Source organism: Camelus bactrianus, chromosome 2 (genome assembly GCF_048773025.1).
Source record: "Camelus bactrianus isolate YW-2024 breed Bactrian camel chromosome 2, ASM4877302v1, whole genome shotgun sequence".
NCBI classification, from domain to species: Eukaryota; Metazoa; Chordata; class Mammalia; order Artiodactyla; family Camelidae; genus Camelus; species Camelus bactrianus.
In genome coordinates, this window is record NC_133540.1 from 119,672,934 (window position 1) to 119,696,140 (window position 23,207).

General features: G+C 39.1%; 1 protein-coding gene across 4 annotated transcripts in view; it reads left to right on the forward strand.

The window, feature by feature from the left end:
* PPARGC1A (PPARG coactivator 1 alpha) overlaps positions 1–23,207 on the forward strand; it is a 291,472-nt gene that overhangs the window by 168,486 nt on the left and 99,779 nt on the right. The window contains exon 1 of one of the 4 annotated variants that reach the window (XM_074349731.1): positions 11,094–11,209. The exons of the other annotated variants lie outside the window; for them this stretch is intronic. Within the exon in view, the coding sequence (XP_074205832.1) occupies positions 11,192–11,209 (18 nt within the window). The 5' untranslated portion in view covers positions 11,094–11,191. Of the gene's footprint in view, positions 1–11,093; positions 11,210–23,207 lie in introns of those variants that run through there. 4 annotated transcript variants of the gene reach the window in all.

The window sequence follows — 23,207 nt, forward strand, 5'->3', positions numbered from 1 at the left end:
CATTTATATACCTATAATCTACCAGGTGCTAGGCATTATTCTAGGAACTAAGATAAAATAGTGAACAAAGAACAAGACTCTTGTCCTCATGAACCTTACATTCTAGTGGAAGGGGACAGAAAATATGCAAAAGATACAAAATTTAGAATATTGATAAACACTGAAGAAAAAAGTAGAAGGAATAGAGATAGTCATGACTGGGAGTAGGGATGGGGTGATCATTGTTTTAGAGAGGTCAGGGAAGTCCCGTCTCCTTTTGTTGAATACTGAATATTTATTTAACCCAACACATTTTGATTTTTGTCCAAATAGCCAGGAAACTCAGAACTCAGCTACAAAAAATGCAGTGCATTCCAAGTACATACCTAGTGATTATTTCCTTGCTCCTTTTAACCTGATTTGATCTGGTTTTCATTTTTATTGTCTTGTATGTGTCTAACTTGGAAATAGATAAGATATACATCTTAAATATTCTTTGAAAAAATGAATGGGTTCAGTGAAAAGTACAAGAGAAATTAAATAGCCCATTTTCCTTTTGTTCAAAGGAATCTCCCCTTCTTTTTACCCATATTGACTGTTGAATAATCTCATCTCTGATTTGGCTGGGGACTCTTCCTTTTCTTGTACTGCTGTCTCCCCAGTGCTCACTATTCTCTCTCTCTCTCTTTCTTTTTCTTCCTTTCTGGCTCCGTCTCTATCTCTGTCTCCCCCTCTCTTTCCAAGAAAGTTTAGACTTCTGTTTCCTGGAAATTGGTGTTTTTCTTTTAAGATACAAAAACTTTAACTCTTTCCTTGCTGTAACCTTTTAAGTGACTGTGAATCTTTCTGGGACCATGGCGATACCTAGCAGGAGTCATGAATGTTGATGGATGTTGTAGTTTCCCCGTGTAATTAAAACTACAGTTATTTATAAGGCATTTAGAAACTGTTGCAATACATAGTTGATGCTAATTGATGACAAATTCAAGCTACTTATCAATAATGCAAGATATTCATATCAACACCTTCTGTTACGATGTTCAAACATTTAACTTTGAGATCTCGAGAAATAGTATTTTATGTTAGTGTTAGTGTCTGGAAGGTAAGTGCAAACACTGGTGTTGACTGACATCCCAAGCCACTGTGTTAGGTCTGGGCCATGTTAACCTGCAGTTAACATACAGTCTAGTCCTTAGTCACAGAAAGGAGAGGGCTTTGTTCTTAAATATTGTTTGGAAGGTCTATCCATAATGCATGTTGTTAACAATATTTCTCTGTTTATTCTTCTTGCATGGAGTAGGACAAAACACTCTCAATGCATTTCTGTTGGTTATGTTCATAATCATATTCTCCAGTTTGGGGGAAGTTTTGGAGATGGCATCCCTATGCTTATGATAAGGCCTTTGCAAGGCTGTTGGCATCATATATCCAATATTGTAGTCATTTGTGTATATGTTAGTTTCTTCCACTAAATTTAAGGGCAGAGATTGTGTGTTAATCAAGTTGGTGCCTAACAGTGTGCCTTCTAAGTAGTTGGCGGTCAACAACTCTTTGAAGAGTAAACATGAGAATTTGTGCCAATATGATTGTCTTATAGGAAACAGTATGGAAAACACATGCCTGATTCCCTAGTGATATGAAGAGAATCTGTAAGTAAAGTAAAAGCCTTAGAACATGTCTGAAACATAGTAAGCACTCTAATTTAATATTTAACTATTATTAACAATTTAACTATTATTTATTGTGCTATTTGAGTACTCCTAGGGCATAGAAGAATATTTGACACAGAGTTTACCTTAAAGATTCACTTAAGAAATGAATGCATGTAATTATCAAAGAAATGCAAATCAAAACTACAATGAGGTACCATCTCATGCTGCTAAGAATGGCCCTCATTAAAAAGTCTACAAAAAATAAATGCTGGAGAGGGTGTGAAGAAATGGGAACTCTCTTACACATTTGTTGGGAGTGTAATTTGCGTCAGCCACTATGGAAAATGGTATTGAGATTTCTTGAAAAGCTAAAAATAGAATTACCAAATGATCTAGCAGTCCCACTCTGGGTATATATTTGGAGAAAACTCTAATTTGAAAAGGTACATGCACTCCAGTGTTCATAGCAGCACTATTTACAATAGCCAGTACATAGAAGCAACCTAAATGTCCATCAACAGTTGATTGGATAAAGAAGTATTCCACACACACAGTGGAATACTACTCAGCCATAAAAAAGGAATGAAATGGTGCCATTTGCGGCAACATAGATGGACCTAGAGATTATTATACTAAGTAAGTTAGACAAAGACAAATATTATATGATATCACTTATATGTAGAATCTAAAAAAATGACACACATGAACTTATTTATGAAACAGAAATGGACTCAGAGATAGAAAAACTTATGGTTACCAAAGGGGAAGGAGGGGGAGGGATACATTAGGAGTTTGGGATTAGTATATACAAACTACTATATATAAAATAGATAAACAACAAGGTCCTACTGTATAACACAGGGAACTATATTCAATAGCTTGTAATAATCTATAATGAAAAAGAATATATATGTATAACTTAATCACAATGCTATTCACCAGAAACTAACACATTGTAAATCAACTATATATCAGTAAAAACAGAGAAATGGGTGGATGAATGAACGAATCCCTTCCAGAGGAAGTTAGGTGTCCACTCTCTGAGCTTGCCCAGCACCTCCTGCATTGCTTTACTCCAACATAACCTATTAATGCAATTATACTTGGTTACTCATCTGCTCGCTCAGCAGCCTGTGGGGCTCCAAAGGGAAGACTTGCCTTCTTCATCTTCATAGTCTGAAGGCTAGCACAGCCCATAGAAAGTGCCAGGTTCTCAGTGCCATGTTCTGTGAATGGATGGATGTAAAGAGAGATGAATCAATACGTGCCTCCTCCATGATGCTCTGTTAGCTCAGAAGTCAGATGGTTTGGGCTGATACCAAGTAATAGGAAAAAATTTCCTATCTGCTCTATGGCGCTATAGAATTCTAGCATCCATTCATTTTCCACAAGTTTATTAACTTGTTCAGTTACCATTTTAGACCTATGGACATAACTGTGAACAAGGCAATGTCTTTGTTTTCATGGAGATTATGTCCTAAATAGCTTTAAATATTAAATTTCTTTTTCTTTCTTTTCTTTTTTTTTTTTTTTTTTGCATTTCCTCTCTTCTGAGAATCCTAATTTACTTTTGAAATTACATTAAAATTATATTCCTGGGCTTTTAGACATTTCACTAGTTGATCTACTGCTGATAAAGGGCCTGCGTTCTATATGGTTATTTATTACATGGTGGGGAGAGAGAGATAGAGGGAGATGGGGGAAGGGAAGGGGAGAGGGAAAAGGAGGCGGGGAGAGAGAGAGAGAGAGAGAGAAATTTGAAAAAATTGCTTCACATGATTGGGAAGGCTGGCAAGCCTAAAATCTATCGATCTATTGGACAGGCTAGCAGGCTGGAAACTCAGGCAGGATTTCTAGGTTACAGCCTTGATGTACAATTCCCTCTTCTTAGGGCAACCTCAATTTTTGGTCTTACAGCTTTAAATTGATTGGATGAGGTCCACCCACATTATGGAAGGTCATCTGCTTAACTTAAGGTCAACTGATTGTAGATGTCAGTTACACCTACAAAAGACCTTCACGGCAACACCTAGATCAGTGTTTGGACAACTGGGCACCATAGCCTAGCCGAACTGACCCATAAATAATCAGGTTACTATCTTTTATGATTCTTATAGAGTCCTCCTGAGACCCTAAGTGGTAGACACAGCGAGCCCTATTTTACAGGTAGGGAAATAAGGCACAGGGAGCCTTCTACCTTTCCTCAGGTCATGTGGCTCTGAGCCAAGCTCACCATCAGAGTCACGGGCGCGAGGCTCTGTCTGTGTGTGCCATGTTGCCGCTCAGCTCAGCCTGGCCTAGCAACTGAGAACCTGCTTTTGAAAAAGCCATCTCTTCACCTGGAATTCTCTCTTTCTTTTTTTAAACCTTTCCTAAGACATTTTTTCTACTTAAAAAGTAGTTTCGCATGCTGTATATCTTTTTAAAATAATCCTGATGGTTTCTTTGTGGTTTGGTCTTTCCATTCTGTGATGAATCAGTTTGTGATTGTTAATATTTGGGGGCATTCAGATCCTGAACAGCCTTGAGAATGGCATTTGTTTAAGAATGGGTGCTTTCCAGAACCTCCTGATGTGCGTTTTAGTTTGTATTTCCTGATGAGATAATTCATATTCATATATCATAGTTTCTCTAGTCCATTGGTTGGCACTGTCAATTTTTTGTTGAATTGGAAAGGCATCAACTAATTATAGTTTAACATGTGTTTCTTGGTTAATTCATGGTCATTTACCCCGGTTTATCAGTAGTGAACAACAGATACTGTCAGACCGATGGCCCATTAAGAAGCTCGTCAGGTAACTATCAGAACTTGTTGGTGTCATTAGATCAGGACTCTAATTGCATATCACGTCTGTCACCTCAACATCTCAGGTCATCACCCCAAACCATGTAAACTCATAGTAGAATTATTTAAGTTCATATGTCTGTCCCCACAAAATCGTCAACTCCTTGAGAAAGGAGAGATTGTATTTTATTCCTATTTGTGTGTTAAATTGGTAGAAAATACTATTATCAAGAAATATCTTGATAATGAAAAGGTGGCAAAGGCAATTATTTCCATGGGGTGAGCCCCACACTGTGCTGGGCACACAGAGGATGGTTTCAAAGGAGGGACGAGGGGAGAAGGGCACTGTTCAGCTGACGCCTGTTCTCCTTCCCTGTGCTCTTCCAGGCAGCCTGGATTTCTCTGCTCTTTGTCCAGCAGATTCCTCTTGCACAGCTGCTCCAGACTCACAGGTCCTGTTATCCCTGTTACACTGTGGGCTCTGCCAGGCCAGGAGCCTGATCCGATTTGACTGTGCAGCATCACACATCACACAGATTTAGTTAGAAAAGATTAAACACTTTGTCAGGCAGCAGGGGGAGACAGTTTAGGGCAAAGGTTATAAGGGCATGCACTCTGGAACCAGGCTGCCCAGGTTCAAGTTCAAACCTTACCACTTATGAGATGTGTAGCCTCAGGAACATGAATTTCTCTCTGTGTTTCTTTCTCCATCTGAAAATGAAAGATAATAATAGTTCCCGTTCTGTAGGATGATATGTACAAACACTTAGAAGAGTCGTGGATGCATGATGGATATCATACATTGGATTGTGTTTTTTAAAAACCGCCTATTTCCATTTTGAACTACTATTGATGTTTTATCTCTGGTCTTCCAGTGACGCCCTGGAATTCTGTGGGTTAAAGACTGATTTTCAGTGATACCACATTAGCAGCTGCATCCCACAGCCTGGTCGAGGGCCAGATCTTGGCTCTCACTACTTTTTCATGTTTCTTTGTATTTCCCTTCGCAGCTAACACTGGGCCTTGTATGATTCATCATTTATCACCAGGACTTTTTATTTTCTAGTCCCCTTAGTATTGAGGAAAGCTAACATTTAACCAAATACCTGCAGGTGCCAAGCTGGGAACCCGATCCTGATGTTCTCCACCAGGACAGTGGTGTCGTCCCGATTTCGTAGAGGCCCAGGGAGATAAGTATCTTCATTCATTTCAAAGAGTCAGGAAGTTTCAGAGCCTCATTCTGCCTTCAAGTAGGTGTTATTTTAAAGGAAATGCTGTCTCCTCTTCAATTCCTCTTTCTGTCCCTTATCCTTCTGGGGTCCCAGCAGGCTTCCCCCAAAGCTAGAGGAATCCACATGCTCTTTTCCAGCCACATATGTCTCTTACAATCATTTCTTCTGGATCCCAGAACTTCGACCAGAGGGCCCATGAATGGATGGACAATGTCCTGGCAAACGACGTCTCTGTTTTCCTATATTTGCATGTTGGCATCCACACGGAATTACCCAACACTACCCTAAACTAGTGAGGAGGGCACTCAGCAAAGCAGGGCACCCATGCAGGGGCACCAGAGTTTTTCCTTTGAAAGACTGTTACATTTGTTTAAAGCAATCATTGGAAACAGCCACTGTGATGAAGGACTGAACTCTTCTGGGCTTCTCCTTATGCACATAATTTAATAATGAGTCAGTCTGGCTTTTCGTTTGAATGACATGTGGAGCAGGGCCGCTAACGTCTTCACAGGGTCTGGCTGGCATTCTTATTCTAGGCTGTTTATAAGGTAAATGAGATCTATTTTCAGGCCCTTGACTGAGCCCCATCTCTTCTGCTTCAACACACCTGCTGTCGTTCTGTCCACGTGTGAGTGTGTTGATCGGCGGTGAGTCCAACCTATTCACTCTTAGACTGTAAGCACTTTCTGGGCAGAAAGTTACACAGCCTTACAGAGGTTAAGCACCTGGCATGTTGCTAGACCGTCTTTTGGAGCATAGTGGATTCTTATTGATTTCTCAGCTCGCACCAGTTGGCTGTTTTCCATTTTATCTACACATTGGCAGATACGTATTTTCCCAGCCAGATGGCTAGGTGTGGACAGATAAGTGATGTGTAGTTCTGCAGTGGTTCTTTGGCCCAAGTCTTTTAGCAAGGACTTTCATTGTCGACTGTAATCTTTGGGGGCGACTTTATCTACCTTTACAAAGTGGGAAGATCGTGAACAGTTAGCATTTAGGAGGCAGAGCCCATGCAGAGGAGAAGGAAGTCCACTTCGCACCCTTTGACAAGTCTCGAGTTACCGTCTGAGGCTATAAATAACGACTGTAGACATGAATTGCAGAGACGGATTCTTTGTGGATAATTTTCCAAGCAGTAAGGTGTTTTCTTTCCTCTTCCCTGTTCCCCTTTCAAGTGGTGGTGGCTCTTCATAATAATTAGAAAAACAAGAAATGGATTCTGCGAATACATCTTTTTCTCTCCCCGGTCACCAGTTTAATTTCTTTTACTTATTTTGAACTCTGGGTGTTTCTACAGTAGTTTTATGATGCAGCGATTCAAAGAGAGCTTTGGCGCGTATGAGTAAACCAACTTTCAGGTTTTCCTTGTTTATTTATTTGTTTGTTTTTTGTTTTTTCCTGAGTGGGAAATTACTGCATCTCACCTATTTCTGCATTTCCCAAATTTTGACTTATTTTGTATTTAGTCCTTAATAATTTTGCCTGTAAATACCTAAAGAGATGCTTACATTTGGAAAATGTAGACATTGTCTGTCACTCATTCTTTTGAAGCAAGTGACATTTGCTGGCAGTTTATACTATCTCTTTCCTCATACATTTGCCCAAACTTGCAATGACTAAAGCATGGGCAATAAACCCAAATATCAGTATTTTTTTTCCACTTAAAAGTTTTCCAGGTTTTTCTTTCACACTAGTCTCTGATCTTTAAAAATGCCTCTCTTACACACTGAGCTAAGACTCACTTTATGCTCCAAGCAGAGCTGTCACTTCTTCTCTCCCCTCTGTAAGTGGGCAGGGCACCCCCGGAGAGGGAAGCGTGAGCCCTCTCCTCATGTGCGTGTATGTATTCATAAATCTCCGTGTCTACTCCACGGGGTAAACGGCACAGAAACTTTATTGCATATGTTTCATTTAAAAACACCTTAGAAAAGGAGGGAGAAGAAAGACTGGGAGGGACAGAGAAATAGTTGGATCTGAGAAACTTGAAAAAGGAAAGGAAAAGGAAGGAAGCGAGCATTTGTGTAGCTCCCACTGCAGGTGAAGCGTTAATTCTGCACACCCCTTACCTTCATCCCCTCAGCTTATCCTGTGGAACCCCCACAACAAGCCTGCGAGGTGGATATTATGTTTTTTTAGAAACATCTAGAAAAATGGAGACACAGAAAGTAAGCAGTTCAGCTGGTGGGACTGAGATGGAGTGCACTGAAGTGGCTTCGTCCTCATGTTTGCATCCGGTTCTCCTTGCTGAGGGCACAGCCTTCACGACGAGTGTATTCCGCGTCCATCTGAACTAGATTCTGCTTCGAAGTGTTTGTTCCTAGCAGCATAATTTGCATACCTAGAAAGGGACCATGAATGTGAACTTGGCTTCATGCTCTTTTAGAAAGTCAGTTTCTCTTTTTTAAATCATTACCTTCAGAGCAGATCTCAAAATATTACAAAACCGAAGTATCCAACTTTAATTTCTTTTCAGTTACAATCAGTGTGGCTTTGATTTTTTTTTTTTTTAAGGCGTGGTAGTGATAGTGGCCATGAGGAATTCAGAATTAATAACACGTGCCTATCTCCCCACATGGCCATAGGCCATCCAGTTTGCCTTTGTTCTTCTAGGCTCCAGGAGGTGTGAGGGTATCAGAGGACACAGCCTATTCTGGCTTTGAATTCTTGGCCATTGACTTTGGAACCTGCCCCATTGAATGATGGCCCTGTAGTCCGCCAGGTGACCCAGGTACTTCAGATCTCAGTTGTAACTGTTTCAAGACCAGAGCCACAAAGTTCTCCAAGCCTACATTTCTTGGGGAGGAAATACATTCAGTGGAGTTTGCTTTCTTTATTTCATAAATCAGAGATTAGAAAACCGCATATTTTAGCCTCCTTTTCTGAAGACTTGTACCACAGTGAGTTTTTTTTTTATAATATGGTTTTTAAATTAATTTATTTTATTTCATTTTGCGGGGAGGGGGAGGTAGGTAATTAGATTTATTTATTCATTTATTTTAGAGGAGGTACTGAGGATTGAACCTGGGATCTTGTGCTTGCTAAGCATGTGCTTTACTGCTTGAGGTCTCCCTACAATGAGTTTTAAATGGCCCCCTTTTCATATTTGACCACATTTCCAAGCAAAGGCTATAAAATATATATTGTAAGTTTGTTCAGTTATTGATATTAAGAGTCAAGCGTAAGGTCTACCTGCTGAGTTCTGTTCTGGAGTGAGATACACACATTGTGCTTCGTAGTGTAGACTTGCATGGAAGCAGAATTGGAACATGGAAGAGTATTGTAATATCATTTGCCGTGTGGTATCAAAACATGTTCTAATCAGGCCTTTATTTGCAACTGTCATCTTCAAAAGGAGTCATAATTTCATTTAGGGAGAAGAGTGGCATTATAATAAGGGCTTCTTTTTCTCTGGGGGTGTTCTCAGTGATCTGAGTCAGACGCCCCAAGTCGGCTTTAAAGGTTGACCCACAGAGAAAGGGCCTTCTTTTAAATGATTGAAAAGATCACATTCAAAGAGATTCGTGGTATGACTTCTTTTGACCGGAGCAGGGTGCCACATGTTGGCTGAGTTCCTGTGTGAGTTCTGCCTTTTCTTAAATATCCCTGACAGTTGTAGCTAGATGTGTGCGGTGTTTTTACTTTCCTTCTGGATGTGAAGCTGCGGTTCCCTTCTGACTCATGGAGAGACTCCCAGGTGTCTCAGTTATGGGACTTGGGGGCACAAGCCAAAATGCCATTTTTCCACACAGTCGGCAAAATGTCTGGAATCAGACAACACTGACTTCAGGTCCTGGGTCTCCCACGTACCTAAGCTTTTAGTCTTTAGTAAAGTTCCTTAACCTCCCTAAGATTCAGCAAACATTCCTAGAATGGCCTTAATGATAGTACTTGCTCCCAGCATTAGCGCGAGAAGCAAGTGGGATCATCCACCCAAGTACTCAGCACGGCGCTTGGCACGTAGCAAATATTCACTGCATGTTGGATCTCATTTTGTCATTGCTATTATTTTTATTCTAGCTCATAAAACTCTGAACTCTGAACATTAGGGAAGTAGAGAAAACCCTGTTCTTTGAAAGTTGAAGGGGAGGGGGGACCAGGAGTACCAGGCTCTTTCCTTTTCTCCAGACTTGTTTATTACCGCGGTAGGTTACCATGGAAACTTCCGGGATTAGGACGGTATTATTGGGTTAAGCATTCAATAAACACCTCAGGAGAGAAAAGCTATGACATGTATGCATACCGTAAGTAGTTTTCAAATGAGAGGGTTATTTGGGGGCAAGGAGGGGGTGGCAGTCACTGACTTTCTCATCTCGAGGAGTTTCCTGAGAGAATTATGATCGGGAGTTGAAACTGTGATCATCACCCTGCTCTGGCCCCTTGGAGGGCCATTCCCTAAAGTTGTCAGGAGTTACAGCCTGAATTTCGAACTGGGAGGCTGCTCTTTACGTCCCAGGGAGTGTGGCTTCCAAAATAGATTCCGAAGTGGAGAAGAACTCGGAGTGTTTTTTGAGAAGGGTTGACCTCCTTTCATGCCACTTACTGTGAATTAAAGCTGCGAGGGGAAGCTCGTTTGGGCTTGTGGTACAGCACTTAGAGCCGCCGCTGCCAGGGAACAAGATTTGTGTTTCTAAGGAGATACAACAAAAAGGAGAACGCTCCGAGAGCCAGCGGCTGTCAGAGTGTAAAAGTATCTATGTTCAGAAAGGGAAATAGAAGTTGAATTAAGTAATTTTGTACCCAAGTTACAGGGTGCTCTTCTGCTAACAGTTCTTAAATGCAAAAGCAAATAGTTGTGGCCACAAAGGGCTTAATACATCTCAGCTGATTTTAGTTCTCAGACTCGAACTGGATGTGACTGGTATTGACCTGCTCTGTGCATGTGATTTTCAGGTGGTCTGACTCTCCTCTGTCATTTTGTTGAGTTGTATTAGTCCCCGGGACAAAGGGTGACATATCCCAGCAGAGGTTAGGGCAGACACTTGACAACGAGAGGAGAAATACTGGTTCTACTAACAGGAGCAGCAGAACAGAGTCCTCGACCCGTGTCTTGAATGCCGGTTTCAGCCAGTTTGCAAATGTTTAATCAGTTATCAGCATGGAAGGATGCCCTGCATGAGTTCCTTGGATAAAGTATCATCACACGACAGAAATCACAGGGAGCGTGCACCAAGGAAAAATTACAGTACAGCTATATTTACTTAGTGCTGCTGCAGTGGGGTTTTATTTTCCACAGTTGGAAGGGGAACCACCTGTCTCACCCGCTGATGTCAGAGAGCTCCCTCGAGACACAGGGCTGTTGGAAAGCACATGATACTGTATATATTTGCTCTTATGTCCATATCTGGCTAAGATTGGGTTTCAGATTTGTGCCCTATTGTGGAGTTCATTGAGCAGTGACTCCCAGGTGCCCTCCCACGTCATCATGCCCTTGTGAATTAAAAAGTAGCCCGTGTGAGCCCCTGTCCTGAGTGTTCCCTCAACCTGCCACGCACCTATTTTCACTGCAGTGAAATGAATGGCACGCGTCTTGGGGGTTATCATTTATGGATTCAGCTTTGCAAGTGAGTATGAAGAGGCATGTTCTGTGCACCCAGTATCCTGCTGGTGTTTTGGCTTTTAGTTTTCTTTCTAATTATCAAGATTTAAGGGAAAAAACTTTATCTACCGGATTTAGAGGTTTTATTTGCAGATTGTTAAAAGAGGCAAAAAAGGAATAGGATGTGCCTCTCCTTTTATTTTTATTTATTTATTAAACTTTATTTTTTGCTTGGTAGCATGTCAGTGTGGGAAAGTTGTTATAGAATGGATGAATGCCTAATGCCTAATTTGGAAAGGCTGAATAGGATGACCTTGCAACTTCAAGGGACCTATTGCATGAGTATTATTATTTTTTAAGATGTTCAAAGAATTGTATAAACACTGTCTTTTGTACCTAGGAGAGAATTAGGCCTTTTAAAGGTAGTTCCTTAAGGCAATCTGAGGGCCGCTGCATTGCACAACGCCAGGGGGCACTGCTTTGGTCGTACTGAAGGATTCACACTTGTACTGTCTTGCTGACTATAGGCCCAATCCCAGGAAATATGGTGCTATTAGCATTGCTCAAACATTACATAAAAATAGAATTGTTACCGACAATTGCAGAAGGCATGCTATTAGTGAAGTTGTTCATTACTTTAATAGTGCCATGTATCTGAATTTGAATATCTTTACCAACTTGCAAATTATATGGTTGTTACACAAAATAGGTAGGAAACAGAGTTTCTAAGAGTGCAAATTACATTCTTGGGCCACATCAAATCAATGTCCTATTAGAGATCAGAACCAGGGTTCTTAATTCCCAGACTTCCCATGCTGCACACCTCCCATTAAACTGATATTTTAAAGCATGCTTGGTATCTTTCTCTCAAATCCCAAAAATAGAGTAAATAGGATGGGTTAAGACCCCCTGGTTCATCTAATCTTTCCCCTCGTGTAAGATTTTCCTCTGAACCATTAAAAGCGTTATAATATATGATTGATATTAATTAGTTTTCTGGAAAGTATTGCACTCCTTAACATGAACTGAACTAGAAATAAATATATTACCATGAATTAAAAATTTTATTAGTTGTGAAAAATTGGGTGAAGGCACCTATGTGAAATCCTAAGAGCAGGCGTCAAATTGAATTAATGCCAGCACTGCCTTGAGATTAATCTGAGTACTGAATAAGAAATAGTATACCATAACATAACTGTGTTTACTGAATCATTTTTGGCATCAGAAACTAAAGCTACATTATAGATGCAACAACAGACTTTTCTCCCTTGGAAGAGAGAGGCGGGTGCATTTTGTAATTAAAGTGAATGTTACCCTCTGAAAAATGCTTCTGGTCTCCAGGAGGAAAACAGTCTTCTTGAGAACATTGCTTCCCTCGGACTTTGCATACTTTGTGCGGCCCTGGCCTTCTCCCACAGCCTAGTAGAGTTTTATATGATCAGCGCTATTTTCTACTCTCCCAATCTGGAGTCCTGGTTTGGGGGACTCACTTTCTAAATTTCCATCTCATTATTATGTATATGTTTTGAAAAGTTGTGGAAAGGTGTTGAAAAGATATATGGGATTGCCTCAGGGATGTTCTGTAAGGGATTCCTGATTCTACACGGTGGATGGTTTTACAGCATTTAACACAGGGCTGTGCGGGAAGAGGGTTAAAAATCCAAGGACCACTCTTGACTGGCTGGGATGGGAGTGATGCTCCCCAGAGCTGTGTGCTGCGGGGGCCCTGCTCTAATACCCCCTTTTATTCTGAAATTTCCTCATCTTGTCATTCATTCATTTTATTGGCATCTATGATATTACTTACTTGAGTGCAAAACTTCAGGCCACCATTGTCAAACAGGAAGATTATACACATTGTATATGTAATTTTGAATTTTCTAGTCACTGCATTTGGACAAGGTAAATTTAATTTTAATAAAATATTTTTTCTAGTATGTCCAAAATATTATATCCATATGTCATCACTGTAAATTATTGATGAGGTATCTTCCATTCAATTGTTCATGCTTAAGACTTTGAGATCCTCTGTATATTTTGCATGGACAGCACACCACAGTTTTGACCGGACACATTTCAGATGCTCATACGTGAGTAGTGGCTGCTGCGTTGGATGCCACGGTTGTCAACTTATATGCCAACTTGGCAGGACATCCTTACACAGAAAAATTACTTGAAAGAAAAAAAACCCTTAAATATCTTAGACAAAATATCACATATCCTTTATATCATGCTATCAATTTAAAAAGTGATTGTCTGATTGATCACAAATTCGAGAAGAGCGTAAATGCTGAGACGATTTAGTTGATGGGCCAGTGGTGGCAAAATTGACTTGATGTTGGATTGTTTTGCTCCTGTGGCTTTCTTTTCCATTCTTGCCTCACAGATCTCATCATTTTAAAACACTATCTGCTACTTTGCAAATCTTCTCGAATTTGCGAACTCATGGGATCTTGTCAGTTTTCAGGCACCATATGGATGTCTTGTTTCTTAACAGAGAGACTCTTGAAAGACTTTTGGCTCAAATCAATTCTGTGGCCAGCATCATGGAAACAAAAACTGTTTTCTGCACTTGCTGCTTCTGGTCTCTGTAGAGGCAGAGCCAGGTCAGGACTGGTATGAGGCTGGTTTTACTTTCCTTCAGGTACAGACACTTGGCAGACCGACAGCCTTGGTGATGATTCTGCGTGCACCCTCACAGAAAGTCAGCTTAATGTAAGACTTCAAAAGAAAGTCAGCTCTGCTATGTTTCTAGAACTTTTTTAGATGAGGAAGCCAGGTAAAGAGCAAACTTATTCATCTACTTTAATGGTGCTTGATGTTAAATGCCTTTTAAGTATCCATATGTGAATAACAGGTATCCTTACGGAGTACTTCTTATACACCAAGCACCAGGCTCATATATATCTCATTTAACCCTAACACAAATCCTGCAAAAAAGGTGTTTTTATTGTCGTTTTCACAGATGAGAATGAAAGGTCAGATAGTTTAGGTAACTCACTCAGGATCACACAGATACCAAGTGGCAGATCTGATCCCAAAGTTTATGTTCTCAGAGAACGAGACAATGTTTTCAAACCAAGTCAAAGACTCCCTTTCATAACGAATTTTAAACCCAGGGCAAAATACCATGTTTTAGAGTTGGAAGTCTCCTTCGCTTCATTCACTGAAGAAATACATTCAGAGATGCCTAATCCTATCGCATCTTTTGATAGAAAGTAGATCTAGAAAGTTGAAATGGCTTTGTCCAAGGTCAACAAACAAATCTACGCATCAGGTCCCTTGATTCCTACTCCTCTTCTGACTGTCTGTGTGGTTTAACTGGCTTCTTTCAGATGAATTGAACGTTCTGAATTTTTTTTTTTTAACTGAAAGGAAGCAAAATTTAAAACTTGGTAATGTAGGCACACTCTTTTCTCTTTGTCCTTTGTGCTCTTTAAACTTTCTATTGACGTATACTGTGAACGCTGAGAAGTGCATGTATCATAAGGGTTTAGCTCCATGAACTTTCACTCACTAAACATGCCCAGGTAACCAGCACTGACAGCAGGAAATAAACCGTAACTAGCTTTCTGGAGCCCCTCCCCCACACCACGCTTCCAGCCTCCAACCACCACCAAAGGCAACCTCTATCCTGAGTTCCAGGCGCATAAATTAGGCATAGCTGTGTCTGTCATTGTTTATATAAAGACTAGAATAATCAGGTGTGCACTTTTTTGGTGTCTGGCTTCTTTTGCTTCACATTATGTTTGTGGGGTTTATCCAAATTTTGAGCTAATAGAAGTGTATTCATTCCCATTGGCGCCTTTGGCTATACTTTTGAAGTGTATGAGAGCCTCAATGACTATCGTATTATGAGTGGAATTAATAAGTTTATCGAACATTAATTTGATTTAAGTTGCTCTTTTTAGAACGTTATAATCATAGTTTCCTTTGATTCAGTGTACAGCAAATAACAAAGCTCAAATATGGAGCTTAGCGGTTGCAATGCAAGGTACCTCCCAGCCAACCCGTCTTATCCTGTGTTTTTACGCAATATTCAACATAGGGTAATATAATAGGGAAGACAAAGAGGGCACAGTCTGAAAATACCCGCGGGAGAGCGCCGAGCTGGAGTTCCCACTAAGTAGCTTTGTATGGCTGTGCAAAAGGTTAGGTGTGGCCTATTTTTAGGTACCCTACATGGAAATGGACGTCCTGAGATGGATGGTAGAAAGTTACAGCGCAGGAGTTGTCAGAGATTTTTGTTTTGAAAAGAGAGAGGAAAAGAATCCTTTCTGACCATCCGCTTGGGGCAAAGTACAATCTGGACTCTTTAGAGAAAAATAAAGTTTTTGGACTGTTGAAAAGGGAGACTCTTGTAAACTGCCTTTTGGAGATTGTTTCACAGGCCCAGAAATCAAGATTTCTTATGTTCGTTTCCTTATTGTTGCTTCTCTCTGGGAGCAGGACAATGGGAAGTTACATTTGTCATGGTAGAGGATACTGCATGAATGGCCAGCGTTGTCTGAGGATGGCTGGAGGTTTACACAGGCTTTGTCCTGCCCGAGTCTATCATTTACCTGGTCTTACTTTGCTTACTCCGTGGTCACCAGGGATCCTTCTTCAAAATTTCTATTAGGGAAGTTAATGTGCCTATGGCTATTAATTCAGCCCTAAAGGAAAATCTCTCCACGTTGACTTGGTTCATAGATTACTTGGTTCTGAAGCACAGATCTACCTCCTTCTAAATCAGGTTGTATGTACAAAGGAAACAGCCAAATAGGAAAACTTGCTAACTCCCAATAATACATCAACTATACATCTTGTGATTCAGCGTTGGTTTCATACAGTTGCTGATAATTCCAGGATGAAATATTTTAGGCATCTGACTTTCTTTTCTCTCTCCACACCCTACAGTAATATCTCAGATGATTCTTCTCAAATTAAAAAGAGGTAAGGTCTCCTTTTACCAAGTACAATGAACTTTTTATTTAAGGGAGGTGGGGAGATGCTCTGGTATTAGGGGGCAAAAGTGTTCCTTTAAGCTCTTATTTCCCTAGATACTCTAAGCCTTATTTCTTTTTACAGAACCTTAATTTTAGGATCCATCCTCTTTCCTAAATCTTCTCTCTCTGGGTTAACATCGTTTCATACCTGCTGTAAAACCAAATCACATATTAGTATGTTCAGTTGCTTCTATATGCAGGCATGAGTGAATAGTCACTATCAGACCAGCTTTGTGTTTTCCATCCTTACTATGCAAGCAAGGACTTGATCTTCTACATGACTTGTACTACTTAATAGAATAAACGATAAACAAGATGAAAGCTTGCTATTTCTCTGGGGCAATGAGCTAAGCTTTGTAAGAACCCTAGGTCTATAGAAGCCAGTCTTCTTACAGCCAACGTGCATCAAATGATTACATTTCCCAAGTTCTCTTGTGTTCTTTTTCTGAAATCGTTAGGAAGTTAAATATCCATCTTGCAAGGAAAGTGATGAAGCTATGGTCTTTCAGCAAAGCTGAGCACCGAACACCTTTCTTGCATGTCCTCCCTGGCTTCTAGTGGCTTTGTACAATGAAACATTTGGATTCACCCTGTGCAAAGAAGTCTTCTCAGGTTGCCTGTCTCTGTCAAGGAAGACACTTCATTTCATTTGAGAGGTGGCAGGGATCTTAGATCTAATTGAATCCAGCCATCTCCGTTGACAGATAAGGAAACTGAGGCTTAAAATCATTAAGTGAATTGCCCAAAGTTGAACTGCAGGCCAATGACACAGCTGAGTGAGGACCCATGTCTTTCTTCCCATCCTTCCTCTTCCATTTTGGACTAAATCAAGATCCATAAAGTCACTCTACTTATTGGGAAGACTTGAGCCTCATGCAATCCCTTTAAAGCTCACAGACTTGGCCTTGCTTCCAGCCCCATGAACCCTCTTCTTACGAAAATTCTTGATGGTCAAAATAATGTTCACTCAAGTGTATGAAGAGTGATTTGCAGGAAAGACTCATGAAACTGCGAGAAATTTTAACTCCAAGAGGCCAATAGCACAGCTTTCATTCCTGTGGAGATAGTCAGCCTTCCTGGGGAGAGGGGGTGGTCCAGGCTCTGATGTGATATTTGGACAACCCAGAATGAGCTTCCTGCCTAAGAACAGGGCTGCAATGTGACAGCATTCACCCGGGTGGCTCCACATTTAGGAACAGACTGTATTCCAGAAGTTACCTTGCAAGTCACTGGTTTGCAACTTGGACTGCATTTTCCTCTTCCAGTCAGTTTCATTGTCTCCAGTCAAAGACACACCTCCAACAGCCCTTCCCTTCTTCCTTCCAGAACTGCCCCTTCCGATTCCCCAGTCAGTAAAAATCCCTTCTTGAGAAACTTTCTTAATAGTTTCATCATACCATTCTGAAAGCATTTACTCATTTTTAATTTTCTTGGTGTATGCTTCTGAACTCTGTTAGATGCTGGAAGGGTAAGAAAAAAAATATGATGAACAAGTAGATGCTTTTGGTATAAATAAACGAAGCCCCCTTAACCCTACCAAGGATAACTGCATCTTTGAATGGAACGTTGGTTTAACTTAATTGGTGAAATTTCCAGTTGAGAAACAAAGTGAAGACAGTAGTGGCATCTGGGGGGGTCCATGGTTTGGGCCCACCTCTGAGGCAAGCTCGTAGTTGATAGCTTTCCTCTCCCTATAATTCAGGGCTGAGAGGATTCCTCAGTGCCAGGGAGTAACTTCTCCCAGCCTTGTATCCTGAGTGGAGTGGCTGTTAGACTCGATGTGATAGACAGAAATGGCTTCCTTTTAAATATATGATGAATATTGAGACTTATATGGGATGTCAGGGGCTATTTCTATTTGCTACGTTCCTTGTATGTTAAGAAGGCTCAGTCACAAGTCTGAATCTCTGTATTTCTGTAAAAAGTGAATAGTTTTTCTTCTTCTTCTGAATACAAAAGTTATACATGTTTATCACAGAAAATTTTAAAAAATTACAGACAGACACATATACTCACATACGTACCCAAATTAAAAGGAACACAATGTCACTGGCCACTATTAACACCTGGTTATAATTTCTCCTTGTTCTTCTTCCTCGTCTTTCCTTCTGAGTGTATATATATATATTTATAAGAAAATTTGTTGTGATTATAGTTTTTTCAACATAATTTTAAACCTTAATATATTTTGAACATTTTCTCATTATGCCATTAAATGTGTCTTACAACAGGTTTTTAATGATAGCATTGAATATACATACATAATGAATATATGTGTATGAATATATATGAGGTTTTATATATATAGTGCTCTATAATTTATTTAACTAGGCCATTATAGTTGAGCATTTACAACAGCTTTAAGTTTTTAATAAAGTAAATTATGTAGTATCGACTATCCTTATACCAAAAATCTTTGCACACACACCCCTGTTATTTCCTTAAGATGAACTTCTGGAAGTAGAATTTCTGGATCTACAGGGATGCCCAGTTTTAATTTTTGATACATACTGCCTGCTTGTCCTCTAGAAAAATTTTTACTCACTTGTAATCCTACCAGTAGTATTTGACATCTATTTTGGAGCTGCTAAATGTGGAGGTCAATCTTAGAAGTGGTCTTCTTGATTAAAAATATTTCCTCAAAAAGCCTGTGTCTAGTTGGGCTAGCAAATATAAAGTTAACTTTTATATAAGACATCACAAAATTTAGCTTAGACGTTAAGCTAATTTCTTCCTAAGATGAGAACTTATTTTCTTTCTACATCCCCTCATTTTTAGATATATATTAACTTTTCTAGAGTAAAATTCAAATACCTAAGCACTGGAAAAATCTGTTACAGAAACAAAAGCAAAATAACCAAAATGCTTCCAAGTCTTATCTGGTGGGATTAAAAAAAAAAAAAAAAAGAAAGAAAGAAGGAGAAAAAGAAAAAAACATCACTTATTTAACTCTTCCATTTTGAGAATTCTTGAAAATACAAGTTTGTTCTCTAAAATCAAAAAAACTTAAGCTTATTAGGACCCAAGTTCTAGAAGTACCAGGGAGAACTATTTTATCAACAATTTTTTTTTTAATTTAATAATTTGTGTACCCAGTTTTCTCTGACCCTCACCAACTTCATTAGGTGATAAAAATATCTTTCTTCTAAGTGAATTATTATGTTATTGAAGTTCAATAGCAGATTAAATTTGTATATACTACCAAATTTAATAAAATATGATGTGCTTTATTTTCAGTTTCAGTAAAAAAAAAATTGCTAAATAATCCTATTGTACATTTCTTGTTTAAATAATCAGTAACTCACTGCATTATAGATGAATTAACCTGAAATAATAAAGGAAATGAAAATGTCTGTAGATATACAACTACAGCAGAGTTAAGCACCAGACAAAATCAGGTTTTAACCATCCTTTTATTATCTTTTATCTGTGGGCCTAATAAGCATTCTTCTTGTTTTATGTTTAGATGGGTCCAATTGACTGCAATTAGGATTAATTTTCATATTATTTTTTCTGTTTTAATGTGAAAAATGCCAACAGCAGCTTTTGAGGTCCGTGGTAAAATAAAGGCTGACTCAGTTGCATAGAGCTGGTCTACAGAAGGTTTTATGGGAGATGAGAGATGTGTTGCTTAAGACATCACTGCTTGCTTATTTTTAAAAAGTAAAAATAAAATAAATAAATGAATGTTAGGAGGCACTAAAGCTGTCTACTAATTTTCTTCAATTTTTTTCCCAAAGGTGCTTTGTGCACAATGACATGACCATGGCTGTTTTGTAAAATAAGACTTCATTTTAGAGTGTTTATAAGCCAGAGGCCTTTGTTATACCCTGCCCTGCTACCAACTTTTGTGCCCTGCACAGTCACAGCTTCAAACATGTCCTGGAGGCTCAGAGCATGTGCTCAGACCCTGACATGGGGTATCAGGATCAATTAGCCCCTCTAGGAATTAAAAGCAAGCAATTGAATGCCTGTTAGCAATGATTAACTTTAAAAATATTAGCCATTCTGGGCAGATCCTTTTCCTTTCTAGGCAGGCAGCATTCCCAGGAATGTTGGTTTCCAGTTTAGTAGACAAGTCTCTTGGTTATAAAGTTGCCTGGGGGTACTTTGCTGTGCTTTTGATTTGGAAATGAATATTATTCTTATGTATGAAACTTCAGTTCTCCCTAGAAGGGTTTGCAGACATCTCTTCCCTGTATGCTCTTTTCAGCTGCTATCTAAATCCTTGCTCTGCCTTATTTTTCTCTGTTATAAAGTAGGGACACAGGTAATCTTTACTGGGTAGTTTTTAGGACTAAATTATTTAAAATGTAGTATGTAAAATGCTAATCTCAGTGTCTGGCCCGTGTAAGTCTGCTGTCTGTTTTCTTCTCCATTTTTCTCTCTTGAGAAGTTTCAGCCTTAAATATATTCGCATGTAGCTTATTGAAAGCTTATGAAAACAAATGAGCAAAGATATTTATACTAGTCGCTCTTTACTTCTGAGTTCTCACCTATATACAAGAATGAGGCCAAAACCAATTCTCTCTGCTGTTGTCTACTTGGGTATTTGAGTTTGATTGTGTTTATTTTTTAGAAGTGGCCATTGTCTGAAATATGGATAGTGGGAAAAGCCTGTGATCTGGGGCAGGAGTAGGGAAGGAAACCCAGAAGTTAGGGACTTTGTCAATTTTTTTTTAATAGAATTGAATTATTCTCTTGAAGGTTTATTTTCTCCCCTGTTATCAGCTTTAAGGATAGACTCTCTTGTCTCCACCAATGCTGGAGTCTTGGGAAACGTTAACAGAACTACTGAGGGAAGAAATTCCACTGGGGTGGAATCTAGGCCCTGTGTAGATATGGAACATTATGGACACTCCACAGATGTTAATAAATACCTTCTTCTATTGTTAGGACAAAATGGGGTTGACTTGGGTGTGAATTTAATGGTTAGTGAAAGGACCTTTTACCTAGAAAGGGTGTGTTTTAAAGAGCACAGGAATCTGGATATTGAGCAAATTAGCCTTGTTTATTTTATATCAAATTTTTCTCCGTTTTTAAGGTCTGTCATCTCCCCAAATTGTAAGCCTCCTTGTGTCCATGACATATGCCTCCTTGGCAGTCCTTGCAGTACGTTACTGGGGACACAATAAGGTTTCAATAGATCCTTGTCAATTGAAACAAAACATTTGGAACTCCTGGAAGCAGAGTTGACGAAGGGGTCAAAAGAGGGCTGCAGGGAGGAAGGAAGAGGAACAGTCAAGGCAGAGTGGGTATTAAGTGTGGAAACCTCCTGGGAAGCCAGAGAAGACCGAGGTTGGTGAGCAACAAACAATTTAAGTTCTCCTGAGAGAAGAAAACTGGACAGAAGAGAAATTTTAATCTGAAGAGCTAACTAACCAAGTTATAAGACCTCTAAAATATCCCTCTCTTTAGAGTTGTAATTTTGAGATTAAAAAAAAAAGTGGAATCTACTCTAATTTGTCCCAATAATCTATTTATATTTTTATTTGAACAGTAATAGAAACTTGAGGGGAAATTTGCAGTATGCTGTAGTTTATAAATCATTTCAATGTTTTGACCCCTAACTAACCCTCTTTGTAATGGTAAGGAAAAAAAAGCAAGCATATATATATATATATATATATATATATATATATATATAAGAAAAACACCTCTGGTTTCAATGGATGTACTGATTTGATCAAGAAAAAGTGAAATGAGGTGGTAAAAAGACAAACAGGAAAACCCCAACAACATAAGATGAGTGGGTTAAGGTATCAAAAACAATAATGCAAAATGTTCCAGTGTAAAGAACATCTCTAAAAGATGTGAATAGGATGTGTGTGTGTGTGTGTGTGTGTGTGTGTGTGTGTGTGTGTGTGTGTGTGTGTGTATATATGTATATAATGGATACCTAGCATTCAATGAACACAAAAGTATCAGAGAATAACACGACCCAGGGATCACCTGATAATAAACATCAAGTCTCCTTGGTCAAGTGACCAATATTATTTCACAGTTGACTGTGTGGAGGGTTGAGCCAATGACCTTTGCCCTGAATTTAATAATTTACTGTAGTTTTACATTAAATCAGAATATAATTGGGAAGAAAATTAGTGTTTCTTTGTGGGGAGTGCAGAGTAATGCCGCTAATTGCATGTATAAAAGCCTTCCCGAGGTTGTATTTTCCTGTTCTTTCTTGATTTAGAAAATTAAACTACGGTAATTTTCCGCTATTTGTAAGAGGGAAAATGTACCAGTGAAATGTATTCAGCTAACTTAAAATGTCAAAGCTTTTGGCCACCTTTTTATGTCCAGTAATGACAAACTGTCAATTTCATCACATTATTCAGGAATATACTAGCAACTTGTTGCAGATATCAGAGTAGACAAATCTAAGATATGTGTGGTCTGAAAGAGGAAACAGTCTGGTGTTTTTTGGTTTTTCTGTTTGTTTTTCTTTCTTTCACTTTAATATTTGAGCAACTTTATAGTTAGAGCAAATCACTATTTTTTTCCTTTTAAAGAGATGGACAATAGAGAATTCATTAACTTAACTTTAGTGGAAGAGGAGATTAAATTAATAGTGCTTTAGAATTACTTTTTGATACCTGGGGAATTTTTTTTTCAGATAATTTATAATCAGGTAAAAGAATAGAGCTGATATCCAAAGTGTAGTGGGTAAAAATTTTATAAAAACATGTATATTCACAAATATACATACATGCGTACATCACTCTGGATCTTGGAAGGGTTAAATCAGACCACGGTGGTGTAATGGGAAGTGTCTTTCGGCGTTGTCTAGTACCTTGAGTTTGTTATGTATTCAATACGTAGTGTCATCATAAAACAGTTGTGCCTGCATTAGCCCTCATTGTCTCAGGCTACAAGCTGAAAAATTTTAAAAATGAAAAAGCTCAAGAAATGAATATTTCTGCTAATGGCATGTCGGTATTTTTCCCTTACTCCACGGACATTCTTGGTCTCAAACGCAAACTGTACAACCCAGGGCACTAGGGTTGGAATCCAGTGTTTATTCAAAAAGGCACC